The 22,526-nt window shown below is 40.1% G+C and overlaps 1 protein-coding gene across 1 annotated transcript; it reads left to right on the forward strand.

Moving 5' to 3' along the window:
* The first annotated feature begins 11,819 nt into the window (after positions 1-11,819).
* LOC121538048 (transcriptional repressor scratch 2-like) lies at positions 11,820-21,251 on the forward strand. Its single transcript, XM_041845790.2, has 2 exons — positions 11,820-12,362; positions 15,968-21,251. The coding sequence occupies exons 1-2, from the start codon at positions 12,221-12,223 to the stop codon at positions 16,783-16,785; spliced, it is 960 nt and encodes a 319-aa protein (XP_041701724.1). The 5' UTR covers positions 11,820-12,220; the 3' UTR covers positions 16,786-21,251.
* Positions 21,252-22,526: the final 1,275 nt, after the last annotated feature.

A 22,526-nucleotide genomic window follows, 5' to 3' on the forward strand; every position in this document is an offset into this window, starting at 1 on the left:
CATTGCTTAAAGAAAAAAAGGCATGTGGGAGACTCCCCAAACATATGGAAGAAGGTACTCTGGTCAGATGAGACTAAAATTGAGCTTTTTGGCCATCAAGGAAAACGCTATGTCTGGCGCAAACCCAACACCTCTGATCACCCCGAGATCACCATCCCCACAGTGAAGCATGGTGGTGGCAGCATCATGTTGTGGGGATGTTTTTCATTGGCAGGGACTGGGAAACTGGTCAGAATTGAAGGAATGATGGATGGCACTAAATACAGGGAAATTCTTGAGGGAAACCTGTTTCAGTCTTCCAGAGATTTGAGACTGGGACGGAGGTTCAACTTCCAGCAGGACAATGACCCTAAGCATACTGCTAAAGCAACACTTGAGTGGTTTAAGGGGAAATATTTAAATATCTTGGAATGGCCTAGTCAAAACCCAGACCTCAATCCAATTGAGAATCTGTGGAATGACATAAAGATTGCTGTACACCGGCGGAACCCATCCAACTTGAAGGAGCTGGAGCAGTTTTGCATCTTCAAAGTGGTAGGCATGTTGTGTAAATCAAATGATACAAACCCCCCAAAAATCCATTTTAATTCCAGGTTGTAAGGCAACAAAATAGGAAAAATGCCAAGAGGGGTGAATACTTTCGCAAGCCACTGTAAACTTATGGCCACTTCTGTGCAATCATACAGATGTAGGATCTTAATTTGAGCCAGTTTTCTACAGCAGGAAAATAATCCTGCATCAACAGGAAATTTGTATAATTATGTGGATTATAATTAATGGACATTTTTGTAGGGGTTGATACATTTTTCATTAGGGCAAATCAAGTCTGAAATTTCAAAGTGGAAATTACATACTTTAGATGCCTTTTTAAAACTTAAATGCACTGCAAGTTTGCGTTTCCTTCCATCCAGGAAAGTTCTCAGCAACAAAAGAATGATCAAATTAAAATCCTACATCTGTACATAAGATAGAAATTCTGAAACAACTTGGCTATAGCCTTACATAAACTCTTATGTCCAAGGAGATTGTGATCTAGTGCTTTGCTACATGTCCTAATTCATGATGACGTTACTATTGAAAAATATATTGCTGTGGTTCACCAATAAGTCCAAAAGGAGAGAACCGTTATTGACTGCAGTATTTAAATGGAATCTATCCAAAAGGCATCAACAATGCCTGAGTGAAATGATATACGTCAGAATGAACAAATACAGAAAAATAATACCAATGGCCATTCAATGTTGCAAATGAAAAGTTATCTGTTTCATCTCTCACAGACATTTACAAACCCTTGAGGAGAAAATGAACTTCAAATTAAAATGTCTGTTTGATGCATTATCTTAATAGGGATGGATTGGAGGAGAGGACTGGATGTATGGTGCTCTCTCTCATCCCTAACCCTGAGGGGACAGACTTAGGGAGTTGTCATTACCAATACCAACCCAGTCCTTCAGAACAGGCCCATTGGGAGGGAGGTGGTTCCACAGAGAATGTTGCCTTTTGACAGGTGTCTTACCTGATTAATGTATCAGGCAATTATACAGAACTATTGTACTTCCTCATTTGGGCAGCCATTGGTGTTGATTGGTCAGATTCTAGAATAACATATCCAACAGTGGAGTGGATTGTGTTGAGTGAATATGAAAATGTGTCACAAATATTTGAATCGCTCATCTGTTAAAAAAGGAAGAATACAAGGAAATCTTCAAATAGACAGTATAGCTTCAACAGGCAGTGACGCTTCTACACCACTTTCCCACTACAAGAGCAAAGTTATAAAATGGATATATCTGACATAAATGTGAAAGTGATTTATGGAGACTGAACTCCTACATATCGTTTCTTGTGTTGTTCAATCTGCTCTACAGCCGTTCTGGATGGAGCAGACAGCAGACGGGAGGGAGGCAGCTTTTATGCACCCTACATAAAGGGTGACCTAGGAGCCACGGCCTTCTGTAAGGGTGTCAACTTGAACACGCTTCCAGGCAGCAACACAGTGAACACAGCCATGCCTCCACTCTGACTGCCAGCTGCTTCGTCTGTGTGTGTCTGCAGAAAAGCTGCATGCCCTTTGAAATGCGCTCAAATACACAAATGTAGGCCTATGAATGCACACACCCACTTACCGATGTGCACTGCAAAACATGTATGGTTGCACACATTTCAAAGGAAAGAATGTAACTTTATCTGTAATGTAGAATGTTATGTACAGTAGTCTACAGGTACACAAATAAACCATGAATTATGAATATACATCATAAAATGGTATGACCTTTAATGCAATGTGGATGAATGAATATAGCTATAAAAAGTGGTCTCTTGGCACAACTTATCCCGGGTATGGGGTGAGTTGAGCCTCGGGACAGGGTAAGTTAAGCCTACACATTTCTGTACTGAATGAAATACAATATTACCACTACCTTTTAAAAACCATGTCTATCTTTATTTCCCAAACACAATTCAACACAATCACAATCGCTTTTTGGTCTTTTAATCATTTTAAGCATATTTTAACACAGACTTAACACCTAACAAACACTTTGTACTTTTTTAAACACTTTTGACACAGGCCAGTCTCTTGCATGCATTGCATTACGCCTGAAAAAAAACAAAAAACTTCAATTTGTTCAACTTGCCATTGGCTCAACCATTGGCTCAACTTACCCCAAGGCAAACATTTTGACTATATTAGCCCACACAGCTACAAGGATGCACTTTCATGCTAGGTTTAGGAACTCATATTGAAGCTTATAGGGACCCCAACTGATGTATAGAACAATCTTAAAATGATCTACTTTGGTTTAGATACAAGCATCATGAAACCTCTAAACACAATAAATTAATTTGACTTGGTGAAAATCTGTTTTTGGGATCTAATTGCTTACTACTTTTTCCATGTGTTTTTTTCCTTCACAGACTCCATGAAATGATGACCTCTTCCTAAATTTTTGGTCAAATGATAAATGTTGTGTATCGTTTCCTAGAAACAAGGATGGCTCAACTTACCCCATTGGCTTAACTTACCCGACTCTCCCCTAATGGGTCTTTGTCTTGTGGTAGCATCTGTAGCCAGCGAGGAAGAGGCGAAGAAAGAGGGTTTACTCCGCCCAAAATCTGTCCACGTTAAGCAGATCATTAATTATTAAGCAAGTGAGGAGTTTTTTATGGGGGGCAATGAGAGAGTGTCGAATTTAGTCAAGACGAAAATTAAATGCTATTTTGATACATGAGGCTTATTTGATCTAATAGAAGTTTCATAATGCTTAGGTTGTTATGAGTGTAGTGATATGTAATGCACGTGACATCCCAGCAAGTTTGAGAAAAAACACTTTACATCGGAGTTGTCCCTGTTGAAATTTGAGACGGACTATGCATATTCATGAGGCTAGCATCTCACTCTCCATTGAATACAGGCAGTTGACGTCAACACCCCTCATCGAATATTCAAAAACGTATTTAAATAACGACCGCCGTTCCGCTCTGTGGACAATGATTCCCATTGTTAAGGCAGAGACACAACCCACTGGGCACAGACGACAATTTAACATCTATTCCACATTGGTTCAATGTTCAACATTTAATTGAAATTACGTGGAAACAACGTTGATTCAACCAGTGTGTGCCCAGTGGGAAGCATCTCGTCATTACAGATCTCTGTATCTTTTGGGATTGAAGAGAGTTTGCAGCAAAAGAGTGTCAGGATCTCCTAGCACCATGATTATCGCCTGCCTGTCTCTCAGCATTGTTTACGGACAAGGCCCACTGGGCATAAACTGGTTGAATCAACGTTGTTTCCATGTTACAAAAAAAGTATATGTGATGACGTTGAATCAACATGGAAAACTGATTGGATATGTTTTTTTAAAGTCATAAATTTAAGGGAATTTCATATTTTTTTCACCCAGATTTGAACCTAAATCCAATGACATGGTGACATAAAAAAAAAGAATCACATTGAATTCACGTTAGTTGACAACTCAACCAAATGTAAATCAAAACTAGATGTTGAAATGACATCTGTGCCCAGTGGGGGGCCTCATAACAGAATGCCTGCTACCCGCCCCCACCTTCCACCCCCATCCCAGAATGGTGACTATTATAAACCAAAAACGTATGCTCTCAATATATATGCAAATGATGACTGGTCCCAAGGTGAAGATCGCAAAGGCAGCAATGCTGCTCGCCTGTGTTTTGCTCATTTGAGAAAATGTTGAGAGTAACAAAGACCACAGGAAATATTATGTTTTTTGCTAAATATTAGAAAAAGCAATCATTTTCCACAGGCCGCCTAATCCTGGGGAAATTGATCCTCACCTTTGCTGACAAGCAGGTGGGAAGGGAAACACATAAGAGGAGAAAAAAGACGTCTGGTTCAATGTCGCCTGATGATTTTATTTTAGCTTGGTTGCAGATTCCTTCATTTTATTAATGAAAGGGCTCCGTTTTTGGTAACAAGTGTTTGTTAATCCCCTAAAGCAAACAGGTGTTGCTCACACAGACAAATGAGCAACTGGAATGAAAACTTCTTTTGGACTTGCTACACAATAAACATCTAGGGGTCTGTGTTTAGTCTATTGAGCCAATCAACTTCATCCATGCTGCATATATGCAAATATTCTCATTTGTTGTCTAATTTCAATCAGACTGAGAGCATCACACTAATGCAGTTGCTCCTATTTTGGGGTTGGGGTACAAATTGAAAGCGACAGTCTATTATCCAGTGGCATGACCTTCTCCATGGAACATAATATGAAAAAACCTGCAATGCCTTTTTGGGAATGGAGGAGGGGAAGTGGGGGAGGGACTGTTCATGATTAATTAACCCAATTAATTTAGAATAAGATTACTGGAACAATCATTTAGAGATAACTTAGAGCAAGGTGCGATGATTACTATTATAATTCATATTTAATTATCACTATAGAAAGGAAAGCGGTTGATATGAATACAAATTAAGGTCTTTAGATTTTTTTTTATGGCACCAGGGTGCTTCTTCTTTGGAAAGTACTGGGTTAATTAGGTTTGCCTTTAAGGAAATGTTTATGAATAATAATGACTTATTTGGGATGGAGACGAACAATCAGATCTATTATATTAAGTCCAATCCAAGCATCTCTCCATTCACAATTACAGCTATTTGAAAAGATGACATTTAGAAAATAACTTTCTCATCATGCTGTCCATTCTTTTCCCCCAGTACTCTTTAAGACCTTATCCTTGGAAGTTAATAGCACATTTGTTTCAGAGGATGACAATAACAGAGTTCCTTACTGTGCGTGGTTGTGGATGGCTAGCTACCTCCCATATGTTGTAGATTGCATATTCTTTATTGCTCCTACTTTCACCAGTGTTATTTATTGATCTGCCATTATGGAAGAACCCTGCTCTGCACGGCCAGTTATTCCCTCCTCATCCACAATATGATAAAGGAATTTATCCCACTAGAACTGTGTACTGAGCTGCAGCTTTAATGGTATTAAGAAACATAATTCTTTCATCATATTAAATAGTCTCATATGCTCCTGGGTTGGGTTCTCTCTGATAGAGGCTGTTGAGGCAAAATAACAGACTGTGAGTGTGGGGTGGGAGAGCGAGAGAGAGGGGGGAGGGAGAGAGAGGGGGGGAGATGGGGGGGAGAGAGAGGGGGGAGATGGGGTAGGGATAGAGAGAGGGGAGGGAGAGAGAGAGAGGGGGAGATGGGGGAGGGTTAGAGAGAGGGGGAGGGGGAGGGAGAGAAAGGGGGGAAGAGGGGGAGGGAAAGAGAGGGGAGAGATGGGGGAGGGATAGAGAGGGGGAGTAGAAGAAAGAGAGGAAGAGGGAGAAAGAGGGAGAGAAAGAGGTTGTAAACATGCAGCTAGGTTGTAAACATGCAGCTATGTTGTAAACATGCAGCTAGGTTGTAAACATGCAGCTAGGTTGTAAACATGCAGCTATGTTATAAACATGCAGCTAGGTTGTAAACATGCAGCTAGGTTGTAAACATGCAGCTAGGTTGTAAACATGCAGCAGGCTAAATAAGGAACAAGTGCTCAGAGACAATAGGACAGAGGAGGAGATTTTTATTCACTGCAAAACAATTGCTTTCCATCTATGTTTGATCACACCTTGGGCTGTGTTTGTTGTATCATTTATATCCAAAATGCTTCTAATCTTCCAAATATCACTGGGTATGTGTTGTTATTCATGTTTATGCATCCATTAAGTACTCCTTCCTTTCCAAACTACAAAAGGGGTTCACAGTATGAGTGAGTGTAAGTAAGAGTTACCATTATATATTGATAGGTGAGGAACAGCCAATTCTGTCTGTGCTCTGTCTGAGAGATATTAATTCATTTCCATGCAGCTGTCTTCTTGCAAGGTGTTGAGAAACAGGATGAAAAGGATTGTTCAGAGGGAGAATGAAGGGTCTGCTATCATCTTTAGGCAGACTGGAGCTGGTGGAGATGTTATTAGCATAAATTATCTCACCCGCCAAAGAGAGATAGGAACATATTAGTTTCTTTCTGCCTTTCTCACTTAATTGCCCCACTTATTGTACAGTTGCCTGTGGACAACAAAATCGAGCACACACACAGAGACACACACACAGGACAACAGGCAGACACAAGCCAAATAGGGCATGAGTGATATAGTGAACTATCTGCCAACTTGCATTTGATATACAGTGGTGTGGCAGTGGAAGCTGTTAAAGCCCATTCACTCCCTTTATGTTGAGCTGGGAGTCCTCAATAAAGTAAGAAATATTGTCTCCTCGACCTTCTTCTCTTTGCTAGGGCTGATCAGTGTCTGTTTACAGCAGAAGAAAGGGTTTGTATTGCATTGTAGAGCGCTATATATAACAATTATTTATTCGTTTGATGTAGTCTGGGTTTATTTATTTATTTTCTCACCACCCGAGACAACATCATTCATCATTCTCTCTGTGTGTGATATTGTTGGATAAACTGTAATCCTGATCTAACCAGTCCCAGACACTGGTGAGTCACTTATCAATTATTTATTATGTCACTTATCTTTGTGCGCATATACATATCTAGGATCTTTTTTATATACAGTACCAGTCAAAAGTTTGGACACACCTACTCATTCAAGGGTTTTTCTTTATTTTTACTATTTTCTACATTGCATAATAATAGTGAAGACATCAAAACTATGAAATAACACATATGGAATCATGTAGTACCCAAAAAAGTGTTAAACAAATCAAAATATATTTTATATTTGAAATTCTTCAAAGTAGCCACCCTTTGCCTTGATGACAGCTTTGCACACTCTTGGCATTCTCTCAACCAGCTTCACCTGGAATGCTTTTCCAACAGTCTTGAAGGAGTTCCCACATATGCTGAGCACTTGTTGGCTCCTTTTCCTTCACTCTGCCATCCGACTCATCCCAAACCATCTCAATTGGGTTGAGGTCGGGGGATTGTATAGGCCAGGTCATCTGATGCAGCACTCCATCACTCCCCTTCTTGGTAAAATAGCCTTTACACAGCCTGGAGGTGTGTTGGGTCATTGTCCTGTTGAAAAACAAAAAGTCCCACTAAGCCCAAACCAGATGGGATGGCGTATCGCTGCAGAATGCTGTGGTAGCCATGCTGGATAAGTGTGCCTTGAATTCTAAATAAATCACAGACAGTGTCACCAGCAAAGCACCCTCACACCATAACACCTCCTCCTCCATGCTTTACGGTGGGACTACACATGCGGAGATCATCCGTTCATCCACACTGCGTCTCACAAAGACACAGCGGTTGGAACCAAAAATGTCCAATTTGGACTCCAGACCAAAGGACAAATTTCCTAATGTCCATTGCTCGTGTTTCTTGGCCCAAGCAGGTCTCTTCTTATTATTGGTGTCCTTTAGTAGTGGTTTCTTTGCAGCAATTTGACCATGAAGGCCTGATTCACACAGTCCCCTCTGAACAGTTGATGTTGAGATGTGTCTGTTACTTGTACTCTGTGAAGCATTTATTTGGGCTGCAATTTCTGAGGCTGGTAACTCTAATGAACTTATCCTCTGCAGCAGAGATAAATCTGGGCCTTCCATTCCTGTGGCGGTCCTCATGAGAGCCAGTTTCATCATAGCGCAATATGGTTTTTGCGACTGCACTTGAAGAAACGTTCAAATGTTCCATATTGATTGACCTTAAGAGAAATGATGGACTGTCATTTGAGCTGTTCTTGCCATAATATGGACTTGGTCTTTTACCAAATAGGGCTATCTTCTGTATACCCCCCTACCTTGTCACAACACAACTGATTGGCTCAAACGCATTAAGAAGGAAATAAATTCCACATATTAACTTTTAAGAAGGCACACCTGTTAATTGAAATGCATTCACTGTGACTACCTCATGAAGCTGGTTGAGAGAATGCCAAGAGTGTGCAAAGCTCTCATCAAGGCAAAGGGTGGCTATTTGAAGAATCTGAAATATATGATATATTTTGATTTGTTTAACACTTTTTTGGTTACTACATGATTCCATATGTATTATTTCATAGTTTTGATGTCTTCACTATTATTCTACAATGTAAAAAATAGTAAAAATAAAGAAAAACCCTTGAATGAGTAGATGTGTCCAAACTTTTGACTGGTAGTGTATATAAAAAAAATTACATTCTTTTTCATGATGTAGGATCTTAATTTGATCACTCTTTTGTTGCTGAGAATTTTCCACTTGCTGAGAAAAGTCCACTTTAAAATGTCAGACTTGATTTGCCCTAACGAAAAATTTAGCAACCCCTACAAAAAATGTCCTTTAATTATAATTATCCAGATAATAATTCACATCTCCTATTGCTGCAGGATTATTTTCCTGCTGTAGCAAACGTTCTCAAAATAAGATCCTGTAGTGACTGTAGAGTATAGAATGTTTATTATAAAACAACACAACACAATCTGATCCAGTACATGACAGAGCCTCCATAATAAAACAGTATGAGGGGATGTTGGCTTGTTGCACCACTGACCCAGTATGGAAAATAGAGGTGAATTATAAATGATTGTGCCTAATGGACTCACTACCTTGCTCCAAACACTCATGGTAACATCATAAGTGACGCTATGGGCTGTGTCCTGGACTCCTTAGGCACCACTACCTTTACAAATGAATAGCTGTTTCAGAGAAATTAAGAGATGTATTTTCTCTCCATTCAACAGAAATCCTTGATTTCTACAGAAATTAACAAGATGAATTAGCTTGAACGTAAATGAAGTGATTTAATTGCTTTACATGTTTGTAAATTGAGGCAATAGAAATAGAGTTGTTGGAACCTGCGGAACGGCCTTACGTCCTCCTTTTGCAGTTTGCACAGCATCCCTAGTGGAGGAATTGCCTTGAAGAATAAGAAACCCAAGAAATGTGCCTCCATTCAGCTGGCCAACTTTCCACAGCCCTCTGAGGCCGTACAGTATGTTAATGAGGTTGAGATAGTGTCGCTGCCTCCCCCTCTGACCAGACGGTGGATACAGCCCAAGCCCCTTCCCCTACTACCGGGGAGGGTAGAGCCATCCTACTCCCACTAGCCCAGAGGGGATGTCACCATAGCAACACCCGTCCCAAGGCAGTGACCAGATGTCAGAGTGAGTCTGAGGGGGCTGGAACTCAGGGCAGAGGAGAGGGGTGAGGAAGGGGCAACCTGTAACTTGTCACCTGTAACTGTCACTTGTTGGTCTCAAATCAGGATAATTAATAAAGTACGTGGATTCATCAAGTCTGTGGATTAGTGAATTGTTGAATCATATAATTAAATAGAACACAGTAAATTATAGAATTACTATGGGTTGAATACTGTGTATCTTGTGAAAATATTTAGTCAATTACTCAAATGCTCAGACAAAAAAGTTAACACACAACCATATGAATAAAACAAATATAACACGGTAAAACCACTTAAATGTAGGGCAATAGCACTGGGAGTGCTGACACAGTAGGTGCTGAGAATGCTTCTTTCTCAATGATGGTTTCCTTCCTCCATTAAGTTGAGTTGCTATCTGTGCCTCAATGTTTCTTCTGAGTGTCATCTTTATATGTTTGAAATATTAATGTCTGCGTGCCATGTCTGAAGCGGAGAGGTGTGCCCTGGCTGTGCTCCACTGCACTGTACAGAAAGCAGAAGAATAAGAAGGTCCTCTGCCCAAGGTTGAGCTCAGTTCAGACAGCAGAGTCAAGCTAGAGGACGGGTAAACAAAACAAAATTTTTAAAAAACTTTAGGAAATCATTAATAGCATGATGCACTGTGTTTTCTCCATCTTTCTCCATTTCTGATCCTCCCTAGACTACATAACAGAACTTGGCTGTAACAAGTTTCTTAGAGCATGTCCAAATTGTTGAAGCACGCCGCAGCACCCTTATAAAATTGTTACTTCCAATTTATGACTGTCAATTCAGCATTAAATTCATCCGTAGCATTGCTACTGTATCACCGCAGCATGACACATTTTTTTGCTGTATGATCCAGCAGCAACACAGCATTGTTGTGCATGGTTTTCCTGATTGATTATTGAGAATGTCGAGAGTTCATATGCCTAACTGACATACAGTAAAAAACGTCTCAGTGTCCTACAAGTGATCAATCAAGTCTCGTTATGTAAGATTCCTACAGTCTCCGATGTATATTTGTCAGATACATTGACACCTTCTGGCAGCATTCTGACATTTAAATCTGTTCAATATTTCTAAGTAACAAATATTACAGAATATGTAGACATCGGAGCATTTGCTGCCTGCTATGTTTTAATGTTATCAACCCAAATCAATCTAAATGTGAGTCTAATTTTACATTTCATTCTAATCAAAAATATGTAATTAATTAAACAGGTAATTAATTTTCATGCATGTGCCGCACCGTCAGGGAGATGCTAGAGATTTTGCCAAAACGCTATTGCATCCATGGATAAGCAGATAAACAGTGCTGAAATCACTATAATGAAACTACAGTGTGTATGTGTCAGGGTTGGGGTAAATTCCATTAAATTTCAGCCAATTCAGGAAGTAAACTAAAATTCCATTTTCAATTCAAACATTTTCTCATAGGGAATCATTGAGGAAAATTTGAATTGTGGAATTGTACAGTACAGATGTAGGATCTTAATATGAATCACCCTGTTGCAGGAGACCTTGTAGTGTTTTTGAGGTTTAAAAAGGCTTGTGAAGTTTGTAATTTCCACTTTGAAATTTCAGACTTGAATCAACCCCTACAAAAATGTTCATTAATTGTAATCCACATAATAATTCACATTTCCTGTTGCTTCAGAATTATTTTCGTGCTGTAGCAAACTAGCTCAAATTAAGATCCTACATCTGTATGTGTGTGTGCAGTGTGTTTTCAGTACTGTAAGATATGTCTACTTTTGTCCCAGCTAGGGATAGTTTTGAATGGTGAGGGGTAGTCTGAGGTAACAGAGAGGACAGGATGAGGAGGAGCAAAGTAGTTCCTGCAACAAGGAAAACATAAACTGTGCCACTTCATCTGAAAACAATGGGGGACAGGACACTGAATGTGCTCTCCTCCATGTCTCCATTGTCTCAATCCACCTCTTGTACTCCTCCATTGAGCATGGAGCAGAAGAAGGGGGAGGGACGGACGAGAGAGGGGCAGTGGTAGTAGTGGGGGCAGTGTGTATGTGTGTGGGGGGGTCTGGGTGTGTTCTTTCTCCTCTGTCTGTGTGCGAACGAATGCACAGACGGTTCAGTAGTAATTTGATGTGTGTCCCCGGGGACATTTGATGGATTAAAGCTAAGCAGCTCCATTTCGCAGCACCACCTGATCTTCCACTGCCTGTGCCCCATATAAAGGCTGGAGAGAGAGCTGATCTCAGCTAGTCTGATGGTCTCTCTCTCTCTCTCGCTCTCTCCTCCCTCCTCCACGCTCTCTCTCTGTCTCTCCCTGTCTCTCTCTTCTCTTTCTCTCTGGTCCTTTAAGCCTGGTGCATCACAGGAGCTATCCAGTGCTGAACCAAATAATTTTATTGTATTTTTTGGAAAGCTGTTGGAGCCATAGAGTAACACACAGCATTGTTTACCAACGTTGTTCTCCACTGGTTTCCATTTTCTTTCCATCTCTTCTGTTTTTTAGAGGTTGCCTTTTCGTTTAACACAAGGATTACTACTACTGTCAGCTAGCTCCAGCTCTGCCTGTTTGCTGATTTCTTTGGGGGTATTTTCTTTTCTCTTAATGCGTGATTCTCAGCTCTGTGTGTTTTTTATTCTTTGAAACATGCCCCGTTCGTTTTTGGTGAAGAAAATCAAGCTTGATGATTTCTCTAATCACCATCACCACCTGGACGACTCGTTCACTCCTTTCACACGCTCCCTCACTGACTCTGTGACCAGTTTGGGTGTTCGTCTCAGTGAGAATGGTGAGTTTGCATGCCTCTGCACAGCACAGCACACAGCACATTCGCGTCCTGCCTGCCGTTGTCTAGGGTGTGCTACTGTAGCACCACTGCTCCCTTTGGAGAACCAGGTTCAGTTGTTGATTCCAGAATAAGAATGCCCCATGACATCAATACAGTAAACACAGTTGGAATTATCTTTTGATTGTGTATTTGTAAGTGGTTCTTCATCCATTGACATGCCTGTTGTCTGCATAAATTAATAACAGACGTTACATAAATCCGGCTGATTTTGCATCCGTATCCCAAATAATCCTCTCCAGCACCCCCTGCCCACCCCCATCCTGCTCCCAGACTTTTGTTTTTTGACTCTGATGATAGGCAGACACAATTCAGGTCACAGCAGAGGATCGGCTTATGCAAATGGTGGAGCAAAACGTGCTTCTTGCATTTAGACATGTGTTCCTATGAATTTGTATTACGTGCACAAATTAAGGTGTGCTTGAATCATGCAGGCTGTCACTTTCCAGTATTTGTGCGATCTGAGAAATGTATGAAAATGAAAGATAAGTGCTGGATGATACATTTGTCCTTAGCTGTTATTGTCCTTGAGTCTCCTCCTTCCGGGCGTTTGAAAACTAGCAGGGGTGGAGTTTCATCCATGCAGGCCTATCGCCGCCACAAGAGACATCAACGCACTGTACAGTACTGCCGGGGGAGGTGGGTTAGCTGGGGTAGAGGGGGAGCGAGGAGGAGAGAGAGAGAGAAGGAGGAAAAAGGAGGAAAAATGCTTCGGGCAGCATTGACGTGGGGCCACGTGACTAGGGGTATACAGTTAACATAGAAGAAAGGGTCCATAGCTGCACAGTGGGCAACAGTAGGACTGGGCCGCATGCTAAGCCCCTGTCCAGTCAAAGCTAGAGAGAGACGTCCTTCACTTTCAGTCAGTCAGGTTTAAGCTCGCTCCCATTTTGTGGCCATATTTAGGATGCCAGATGTCTGTCTGTCTCTCTTTGTTATTTTGTCTTGGCAATAAGCAGATAGCTTTACAGTTCAGATCAACCTGTGAACGTAAAATGATCACTTGTTATTCAGTCACATCACATAATGCTATTATCCAGTGATTTTAGATTAGCAGCAGCAGCAACCAAGAACAAAAACACATGTTTGAACAGTGTTGTTGTTATTAACAAATTATGGCTAGTGAATGGTCAGTTTAACTAAATATATATATTTTTACAATAGAGTATGAGGATAAATTAACTTCTGTTTTATTTACATTTTATAAACACAAATGCAGTTACGATAAAGTTATGGAATCAGATTCATTGCAAAAAACATTACTTCTTTGCATAAATTATGTGGTTGAAATGTAAATCCTTAATAAAGATGTTAGTCTCAGTCTCTGTTGTTCTGTCATTGATAAACACTATTCCTCTTCCTTTGAGAACGAAATAAGCATTTTGATGGGGGAAAAAATTATATATTATGGATTATTGCATTAGTACCAACACTACCATTGTATGCAGACAAAATAACCCTTCTTGTCTGCTCAATGAAATCCCAGAGAAATCCCAACATTGTTGAAACGCCTGGCGTCAGCGCTTTCCCCATTGTGGAGACATTTGACTTGAAGTGTCTGTCGAACAACAAAGAAGGAGGGTGGGAGAGTGAGTCCATTAATAACATGCTTGATTTGCATTAGAGGAATGAGTCGCTGTACTGCAAAGGTTAATACAGCATTAGTTCAGCCACAAAAATGAACTCTCTGTCTGACCTTAAGTAATTTAAACCTGTTACACATGTGCAATTAATCAGGGGAATAAAAAACAAGATGTCTATGTGTTTCAATAACAATCTGTTGCTGTATACAGTATGTTTGGCTATTTTCCTCTGCTCTCTTTACGGTACTGCATATTCAGTGAGATAGTGTTTCATTTTAGATGTTAGAAGAAAAAGAAACAAGGTATTATTAAACTTGAAATAGCCTATGAAGTAAGAATGACTATTACCTTTAGAAGTTATATCAGGAGAGGAAGAAATATCATGAGTTGTTATCTATATAGGCTAGTCAACAAAAGGTTGGTGCTTTTGACCAAATAGCACCCTTGCCTTCCTATAAGATCCCAGTCTCCCAGTCCTATAGCATCATGGTAATGACTTTGACAAGGAATGGTCTCTGAGTGGGAACCCTTGGGAATGGAGACAGCATTCTAAGAGAGCACTTAAAAATTGATTTTCTAATGAGCTGATTCCTGAATGCACTTCAGCGAGCTTTAACACTACAGCCACTTTGTTCTGCTGGTAATCCTGTGTATCACGTTTCAGCTTAACCTTTCCATCACTCAACCATGTTCAGTAGGCTATCGTTGTGTAGTCCTCTCCAATCACTTTATTCTGTGCCCTGGCCTGCATTATTTCAATCTTATATCCCCACACGCAGTGTGTTCCAACAGCTGTACTATTTTACAGATGATGGCCTATTGATCAGCAAGAAACTTTGAAGTTCATTAAAAAACAGTAAATAGTTCATTTCCACCGCTTGCGACACACAATGCTTAGGAATCTGCCTTTTCTTCTTCAGTTATGCAATATTTCTCCCAGGGCAGGATTCACACCACATATTGGAAATGGAATCATATGTTTGTCCTATATGTTAGTAAGCTATTGAAGTGGAACATGTTTAGATAAATGCATACAAGTGTGTAGATGTACTGGACTAACGTTAGTAAATATTCAGTGTTGTTTAGCTCCACTTAGCTGCATGCCAGGAAACCTTTTAGCTCCACTTGGCTGCCTCACAATATAGGGATACATTAAAGATTGTCTAGACAATAAAATGGCCTGTCTGTAATGTAACATAAGTCAATAATCCAGTGAGACAAATTGGAAATATCCTGGAAGTGCTATTCTGTTGAGAGGAAGGAATGTATATGGTGGTAGCCAAGCTACTAGAAAGAAAGAGCCAAGCTACTGCAAAATAATAAAGCACTCAAAAACAATTGAAGTGCTTTCTAGTATTTTTTCAAAATGTGTTTTTCAGTTTTAATGGCCTCTCCTGATGATTTATCATCCCAAAATACTGTATCCCCTGGACAGTCACTCCAGACCATAGACAGTGTGTGCTGTCTGATGGTTCAGAGTGTTCAGGCTTAATTGGGCAAACAAAACAAAGATATAGACCTTCAGTCACAGAGGATTGACATACAGTACCTTAGAGTGAGGAAGTCACTGGGTGAAAGAAAGGGTGACTAATCAATGAGACCACTTCAAGTAATAAGAGGGGCCTTCTTTCAGAGGTGTCTATAATTAGCAATTATCTGTGTTTAGCAGCCACCACTCATCTTTGCTGTAACTGTGTAATAAAGGTGAATGCTGTGAGTAGTGCTCTGCAGCAGCATCACAGGCCTGTGGTAAATACTGTGTGATTTGGGGAGATTGCAATTTGTTTTGTATGTGTGTATGCTATTGTTTAATAATTTACAAGAGGCAATCATCCATGATAATCATATAATCACAATGCACTTATCCACCACCACAACGCCCGGCCTACTGTAGACTAACTGTCACTGTCTCTGTGTGTGTGTGTGTTTTGCCTTACTGTAACTATTATTGTGTGTTTTCTCCAGGCTACATCCAGGATTACATCACGCCATCTATATGTCAGGGGGAGAAGAAGATGGAGCTCAAGATGGCGTCGCCCGTCTCTGACCCTCTGTACACCCAGGTGAGCAGCAGGGGTGAGGAGTACTGTGACCCTGACCTGGAGCACCCCGACAGCCCCCAGTCCGGCATGACGGACAGCGGCTTCTACAGTGGCGAGGCGGAGGCCCTGACCGAGGGCTACACAATGGATGCCTTTTTCATCTCCGACGGGCGCTCGCGGCGGAAGGGAGACGGTGACGGCCGTAAGGGAGGTCGTTCTGGCGCTTCCAATGCCGATGCCACAGAGGACAGGGAGGCAGGGGCCGCTGGCACAGCCCGCCACACTTGCAACGTGTGCGGCAAGACGTACGCCACCTCGTCCAACCTCAGCAGGCACAAACAGACACACCGTAGCTTGGATAGCAAGATGGCGCGCCAGTGTCCCACCTGCGACAAAGTGTATGTGTCCATGCCGGCGCTGGCAATGCACATCCTCACCCACAACCTCAAGCACAAGTGTGACGTGTGCAGCAAGGCCTTCAGCCGGCCCTGGCTCCTGCAGGGCCACATGCGCTCGCACACCGGGGAGAAACCGTTCGCCTGCGCCCACTGCGGCAAAGCCTTTGCTGACCGCTCAAACCTCCGCGCCCACATGCAAACCCACTCTGCCTTCAAGCACTACCGATGCAAGCGCTGCAATAAGACCTTCGCCCTCAAGTCCTACCTGAACAAGCACTATGAATCAGCCTGCTTCAAGGGTTCCGGGGACGAAGATGATGACGAGTCCTGCTCTGAGAACTAGCTGCCGGAACTAGAAGGACGGAAGCAGAATTTGGAACCCTATATTGTAGGTTCTGCAACCAATAACCCCCTTCACTCTGCCCTCCATGCCTTTTTCTTCCTTTTTTTAGAAAGCAATATTTTCACTGAGATTATGTGAAGAAAACTGTTATGATTATGGCAAAGACAATTTCAAAAGATGCTGGATTCCCCCTCTCCCCCGCACAGTAGCTAATCATCCACAGATACATACAATCAAAAGACCCATCCTCCAAATAAAGACTCTAGTTTTTAGCTCACTCACAAACACGCTCACACACACGCACACGACATTATATATGAGGCCTGGCATGTGAATTTTTATCAATGACTATAATGATATTGATATCAATAGTAATATTTAGATTCCTGATATTTTATAGCAAAAAGTACAGGGAAAATGACGAAGAAAAAAAACATTAAAAAAGGACTGTAACAGTTTTCTTTTGTTGTTTATTGACAAAAATGACCTCTTTTATTTCTATGCTGCTTTTTATTTGCTAAGAATTGAATTATTTTGCAACTGCCAACATTCAGTTTTTATGAAAATGTGTACTTTGACAGTATTTGCAAAAGAGGGAAATCATTTTAAAGTTAAAAAAAGTACCCTTTTTGTCACACATATGTTTTTAATTCAATGGGTGTTATTTTTCTATTGTCTGACTGAATTTGTTATACATTTTGGTGCCAATTCTTCCTTGATTTTTAAAAGCAAAGCATCTTTGTAACTGTGGGTATTCAGAAAACTTCCAGCAAAACTCATTGAACAAACCTTAAGGCAAACTACATCAGCTGAGTACAATAGGATCATGAACTAGCGGTCATTGTCAGTTCCATCAGAGCAGTTGTTTTGAGTTCTTATGGAGACCTGTTGAACAGGTTGTGGTATCACAAGATACCGGTGGCACTCAAAGTACAATCTCTTCATCATACTGGTAACTACAGTATACCAATAACAACAATGGGAGCCAAACCAAATGTACCGATCAGTTGTTATAGGTGCCATGTGCATTGTGCAGTGACCTGTCTATAGCAATGGAAACCATCCCTGTTCTTCCTCCACCGCGGTGGCTTGCATGAACTTTGCCACTCTGTGCTGTTTCCCTCAGTCGTAATAAGCAATGTTCATTACACGCTCTGAGGTGCTCTCCCTCTCCTTTTACTGGTATTACCTCAAAAAGGAAAAGGTATGATCTCACCACATGCACCCTCAGTTACAAAGGAATGTTTGTATTTTATTTTAAATATGTTGCTGAAAGTTCTTTCTACCATTAGATGTATAGCATCCCACTACCTTGTAAATTGTGTATTTATTGATCTATTTATGTAAGTATTTATTTATTTGTCAATTTATCTATGTATTTGTTATTTATATGTTTCTAAATGTATTCATCTATTAATTTATTAATTTATGCCATTACAGTATTTGTCTATTCATGTGTTGAAATATGACTTTCCATTGACCTTGTAAGATGCTGCTGATCTTCAAAGAAAATGTTTATATGCATGAAACTGTAGAGAGTCCATGGGACTTCGTTTTTTAAAGAGGAACAATGTCTAGTATCAGCCATAACTTCAAACAAATGATGAATGCAGATTATATTTGTTTCACAGCAATAATAACTTCACTGGTACAGCAATTGACATGTATAATAATAATCAAAGCTGTCCTGTTTGCAGTCGATTTAGGGCAATAAAATGAAACAGATGAAGAAGAAATGTTAAGAAATCCTCCATCTTGTTGTTTCCCAAAGTAGAGTTCACTCAACTGCCTCCCTCTACATATTGGCTGAAGATTGACCCTTGAAGGGTTCATGATCATAATGTCATGCAATACTGTCCAAAGATAGCAAACCTTACTATTATGCTTTATTAGATATCCCATGAAATCATTTCCCACATAGAACATCAAACACTTCCTTATTCAACCCTCTGAATAAGATAGGGGGAATCAGTTATTTTTTAAACAGACACACATTCTATTCTACCAGCTGTCTTCTCTTCCACAACTCACAGAGCTGTATTCCAGAATCCTGACAGGTTGAGTTAGTTGGAAGGAGGACTGAGGAGCCCTAATCATCATGCCAGAGGAGATAATGGCAATGGGAAGGCTTTTTTCCCAAGTGGATTAACAAGGCGATAATAATAGCAATGCAGTAATTATAAAACAGTGTCGACAGCAATTGCTCTCCCGATTACCCTGCCAGAGCATTGCTGCAAGCGACTAAAGCCATGCAAAAGGGAAAAGTCGTGAATCGAGAGATTGGCAGATTTATCTGTAAGATAGTGTTTTCACTCCTTATAACGTAGACTGAGAGAGCTTTGGATAGGTTTATATAGTCTGGTTTAACAGTGAAAGGGGAATATGCACTGAAAAGACCTTAGAAGTTAAATGAAAATGTGAATGTTTTCCAAAATCTCCCACAGTATATAGGAAAATGTAAAACAACACTTCCCATAACAGAAAATTGCCACTTGGTTGGAAGGCTGAAAACAACCGGTGTAAGGCAGGGTGATGCAGAGTGCTTTCCATTTAGGACATCTGTGATGATAGGGATTTTTTTTACAATCACGGTTGCTTCCAATATTAAGCTGTTTGGCAGATCACTCTACATTGAATCCATGTGTTTTTTTAGGATTAGAGGTTTGAAATGATGAGGTGTCTATCGGCAAGATAATGATATGTATTAAAAATATGTCATTATAATTAATGTGTCAATAAATGGATATTCTTCCATCAATTGACAAGAGAAGGTTTTATTCAAATTCCTTTTTCATGTAAATCTCTTCATGACACAAAGACTGATGTTATTGTCGTAAAATAATAATAGACCATCCTTACCCTCTCACCTCCATCATAACCCCTCTCCCTCTCTAACTGGTTTTGATGAGACGTGTGGTTTAGTGGTGTGTGAGATGTGTTAGACTGGGATTGGTAGAGGCCGTGGCTTGTGGGAGGATAACAGGTGTTTGCAGACAGACTGCAGATAGGGAGAGTAATTGAGTTGGTGAGCGACCTCCAAGGGGAAGGTCGAGCACCAGCAGACAAATGCACTGTCAGCTATTTGCATATTCTAAATGGATGACACAATCACAATAATGGTGATCTCTCCTTTAAAATCCTGTATGGAGTAAACTGTCTGCCTTCCATTGTTCCATCCTCTTCTTTTTACCACTACCACTCCCCCATACAATGACCCCAGACTCTATATTAACCTCTTTCATCCTAAAGATGTAGTCTTGGTTCATGATAGGCTTGGCGATCATACTGGACTTGTTGTGAAAAACCACCTTTCTCCAAAACAACTTGTGGAATATTTGTGTAGTTTACAGATACTTAATTTGTAGAGTATTTTGAGTTCAGAAGGAAATGGTTACTTTTCCCAAAATTATTTTGTATCTTATCCTCCTACTTGATGGTGAGATCCATGTTTGTTCTGAGCAATATGACAACCAAACCACACTGTATTTCCAATACAGATCCTGATTTGATTGTAAAATCAAACTTATAGGCTAAGTTTAGACAGGCAGTCCAATTCTGATCTTTTTTTCACTAGCTCTGAAAAAGATCCAATGTGAAAAGATCTGATGTGATTGGTCAAAAGACCAATTAGCCTGCGCAGCCATATTGTCCCAAACATTTATAGAAACACTAAATGCAGAAAAGTAAGTGAAAATTAGTTCTGAAACGGTTGTTCTGAGTTTGAGAAGGGAAAACATTGTTCCTCTTTGACAATTTTGTAAATATATTTGTGTATACTGTATATCACAGCAATAATATGACAATGCATGTGGACATTTACTTGTTTGCTCTCTTAGCTTAGGTTGTCTTCTGTAAAGAATACAAATACAGGTACCAACTGCAGTGTGGGTAGGAATGTGAATCAGGGAGAGTCCTAATGAAAAGCTATCTGTCATAGGTTACCAACAACACTCCACTACTCTGTGTACTCTGACTGGGAGATTTGTCCATGTTCTTATCCTTATTTATGTTATTTATGTGCCCGGCTTGGCTGCGCAATGATGAAAAGTGCCAAAAACTATGATTTCCATAACAAAAGCCTTCAACATATGGTGGGTTGCTTGAAACCTTCCATATGATCCTCAGAACAATGATTCAGTTTTACCACTTTATTTCTAACTCTATCTTTTTTTCTGTCTTTACTATTTCCAATGAATTGTGAAGAAATTTAAGCCATGATTGCTGAGGGGTGTTTTGGTTGATTTTATTCTGCTACAATTAAAATTTATGATAACAATAATGGATAATAAGATAATAAAAACAAGTTATCTACAGGTCCGTTTTTTATTTCCTTGATAAGGCCTCTGTGAGCAATCAGACAACCTATTCAATTTATACATTGTTTTAACAAGCTGTATATTGTCGTATCTTCTCTAATACTGACTAATTTGAATTACGCTATAATATCAATAACAGATATGACAGATTCTTTGTTTTCAATCAATTATTTCAGACTGATCCACCATATCCACATCAAATCACTGGTGTTAAACATCATTTCTATACAAATAATCTAGAGACCAATTGGCCTGCAATGCTACAAACATACAATATCTATCAAAATCTATTTTATTTTTATTGTGAGAAATATGACCATTATTCTATTCTAGTGCCCAGATCAACTGACAGAGAAAATAGGACCGATATAGAAGCCCTGGTTGTATATTTATGTGTAAGAGTTACCGAAACATAGGGTAATATTAAAAGCAAAAGCATCAGTTCCAGAGCTATTAAGCCATTCTTGATCATAACATTTTAATGGGACATTGATTTTATGCCGGAGCTCCTCTTTCACCAGTGACTCAAAAGCCAGAGAGAAAAATATGGAACAAAATAAAAATGAATCATGGGGATTCTTTTTCTGGGCTTTTCTTGATTGGTTTCCAGGGAATATACAACACTTGAATTGGTGGCGGTGGTGATGTCCTTCAGTGTCCTACAGCAGCAATGAAACAGTATAATGAGACAGACGGAACAGTGGGCTGGGTAGGGAACTGGAGGTGGACAGATGCTTTGTAGAACATTAATTCACAGGAATCTTTCTCCACTCAAGGGACAACTGGGACGATGCATCATATATAAAGGTGTATGCTGTGACAGCAGTAAACTGTAGCCCCTCATTAGTAACATTTCAGAAAGGAAATTATGTACTTGTTTACATATTTATGTGCATTTACGTGCTGTTCTCAGTTTTTTTTTAAACTAGCTTCACTACAAGTGTTTCTAAATTCAACATTTATTTATCTATCATTTATTATATCTCAACTCATTCCACAGTGACGTGTTCTTAGATCTTATATTTCAAACCCTGATTTCTAAAGTAATGAGAATCACACAAACACACAAACAAAGTTTGTTGTAGCAGATGTTGTCCCTGGCCAGATTTAACAATGACAATAAACAGGTCATTTCATTATGTGGCAATAAAGTGTAAAGTGAGGACCCATGGAATCCAATTACATTACCATAACTTCCCCCTGGATGTGCAGCCTGGGCAGGGCCAGCCCTGGGAATAAGCGACATAAGCGGTCGCTTAGGGCTTACTGTTGAGCATTAGGATAGTAGAGTACACAAGGTGTCATTTTGAAATGTGGTTGTCCATCAGCAGTTTCTCTCTTGTTATGTCAGTCACTAACAGTCTCTCAATTAGCCCATGTCAGCTAAATTTTTTTAGATTGGTAAGTTAGTCTAGCCAGCTATCT

Source organism: Coregonus clupeaformis, chromosome 24, assembly GCF_020615455.1.
Source record: "Coregonus clupeaformis isolate EN_2021a chromosome 24, ASM2061545v1, whole genome shotgun sequence".
Taxonomy (NCBI): domain Eukaryota; kingdom Metazoa; phylum Chordata; class Actinopteri; order Salmoniformes; family Salmonidae; genus Coregonus; species Coregonus clupeaformis.

Coding starts and splice junctions, on each gene's coding strand:
- LOC121538048 (XM_041845790.2), top strand. CDS start 12,221: ATGCCCCGTTCGTTTTTGGTGAAGAAAATCAAGCTTGATGATTTCTCT. Junction 12,363..15,967: donor TGTTCGTCTCAGTGAGAATG/GTGAGTTTGCAT, acceptor TGTTTTCTCCAG/GCTACATCCAGGATTACATC.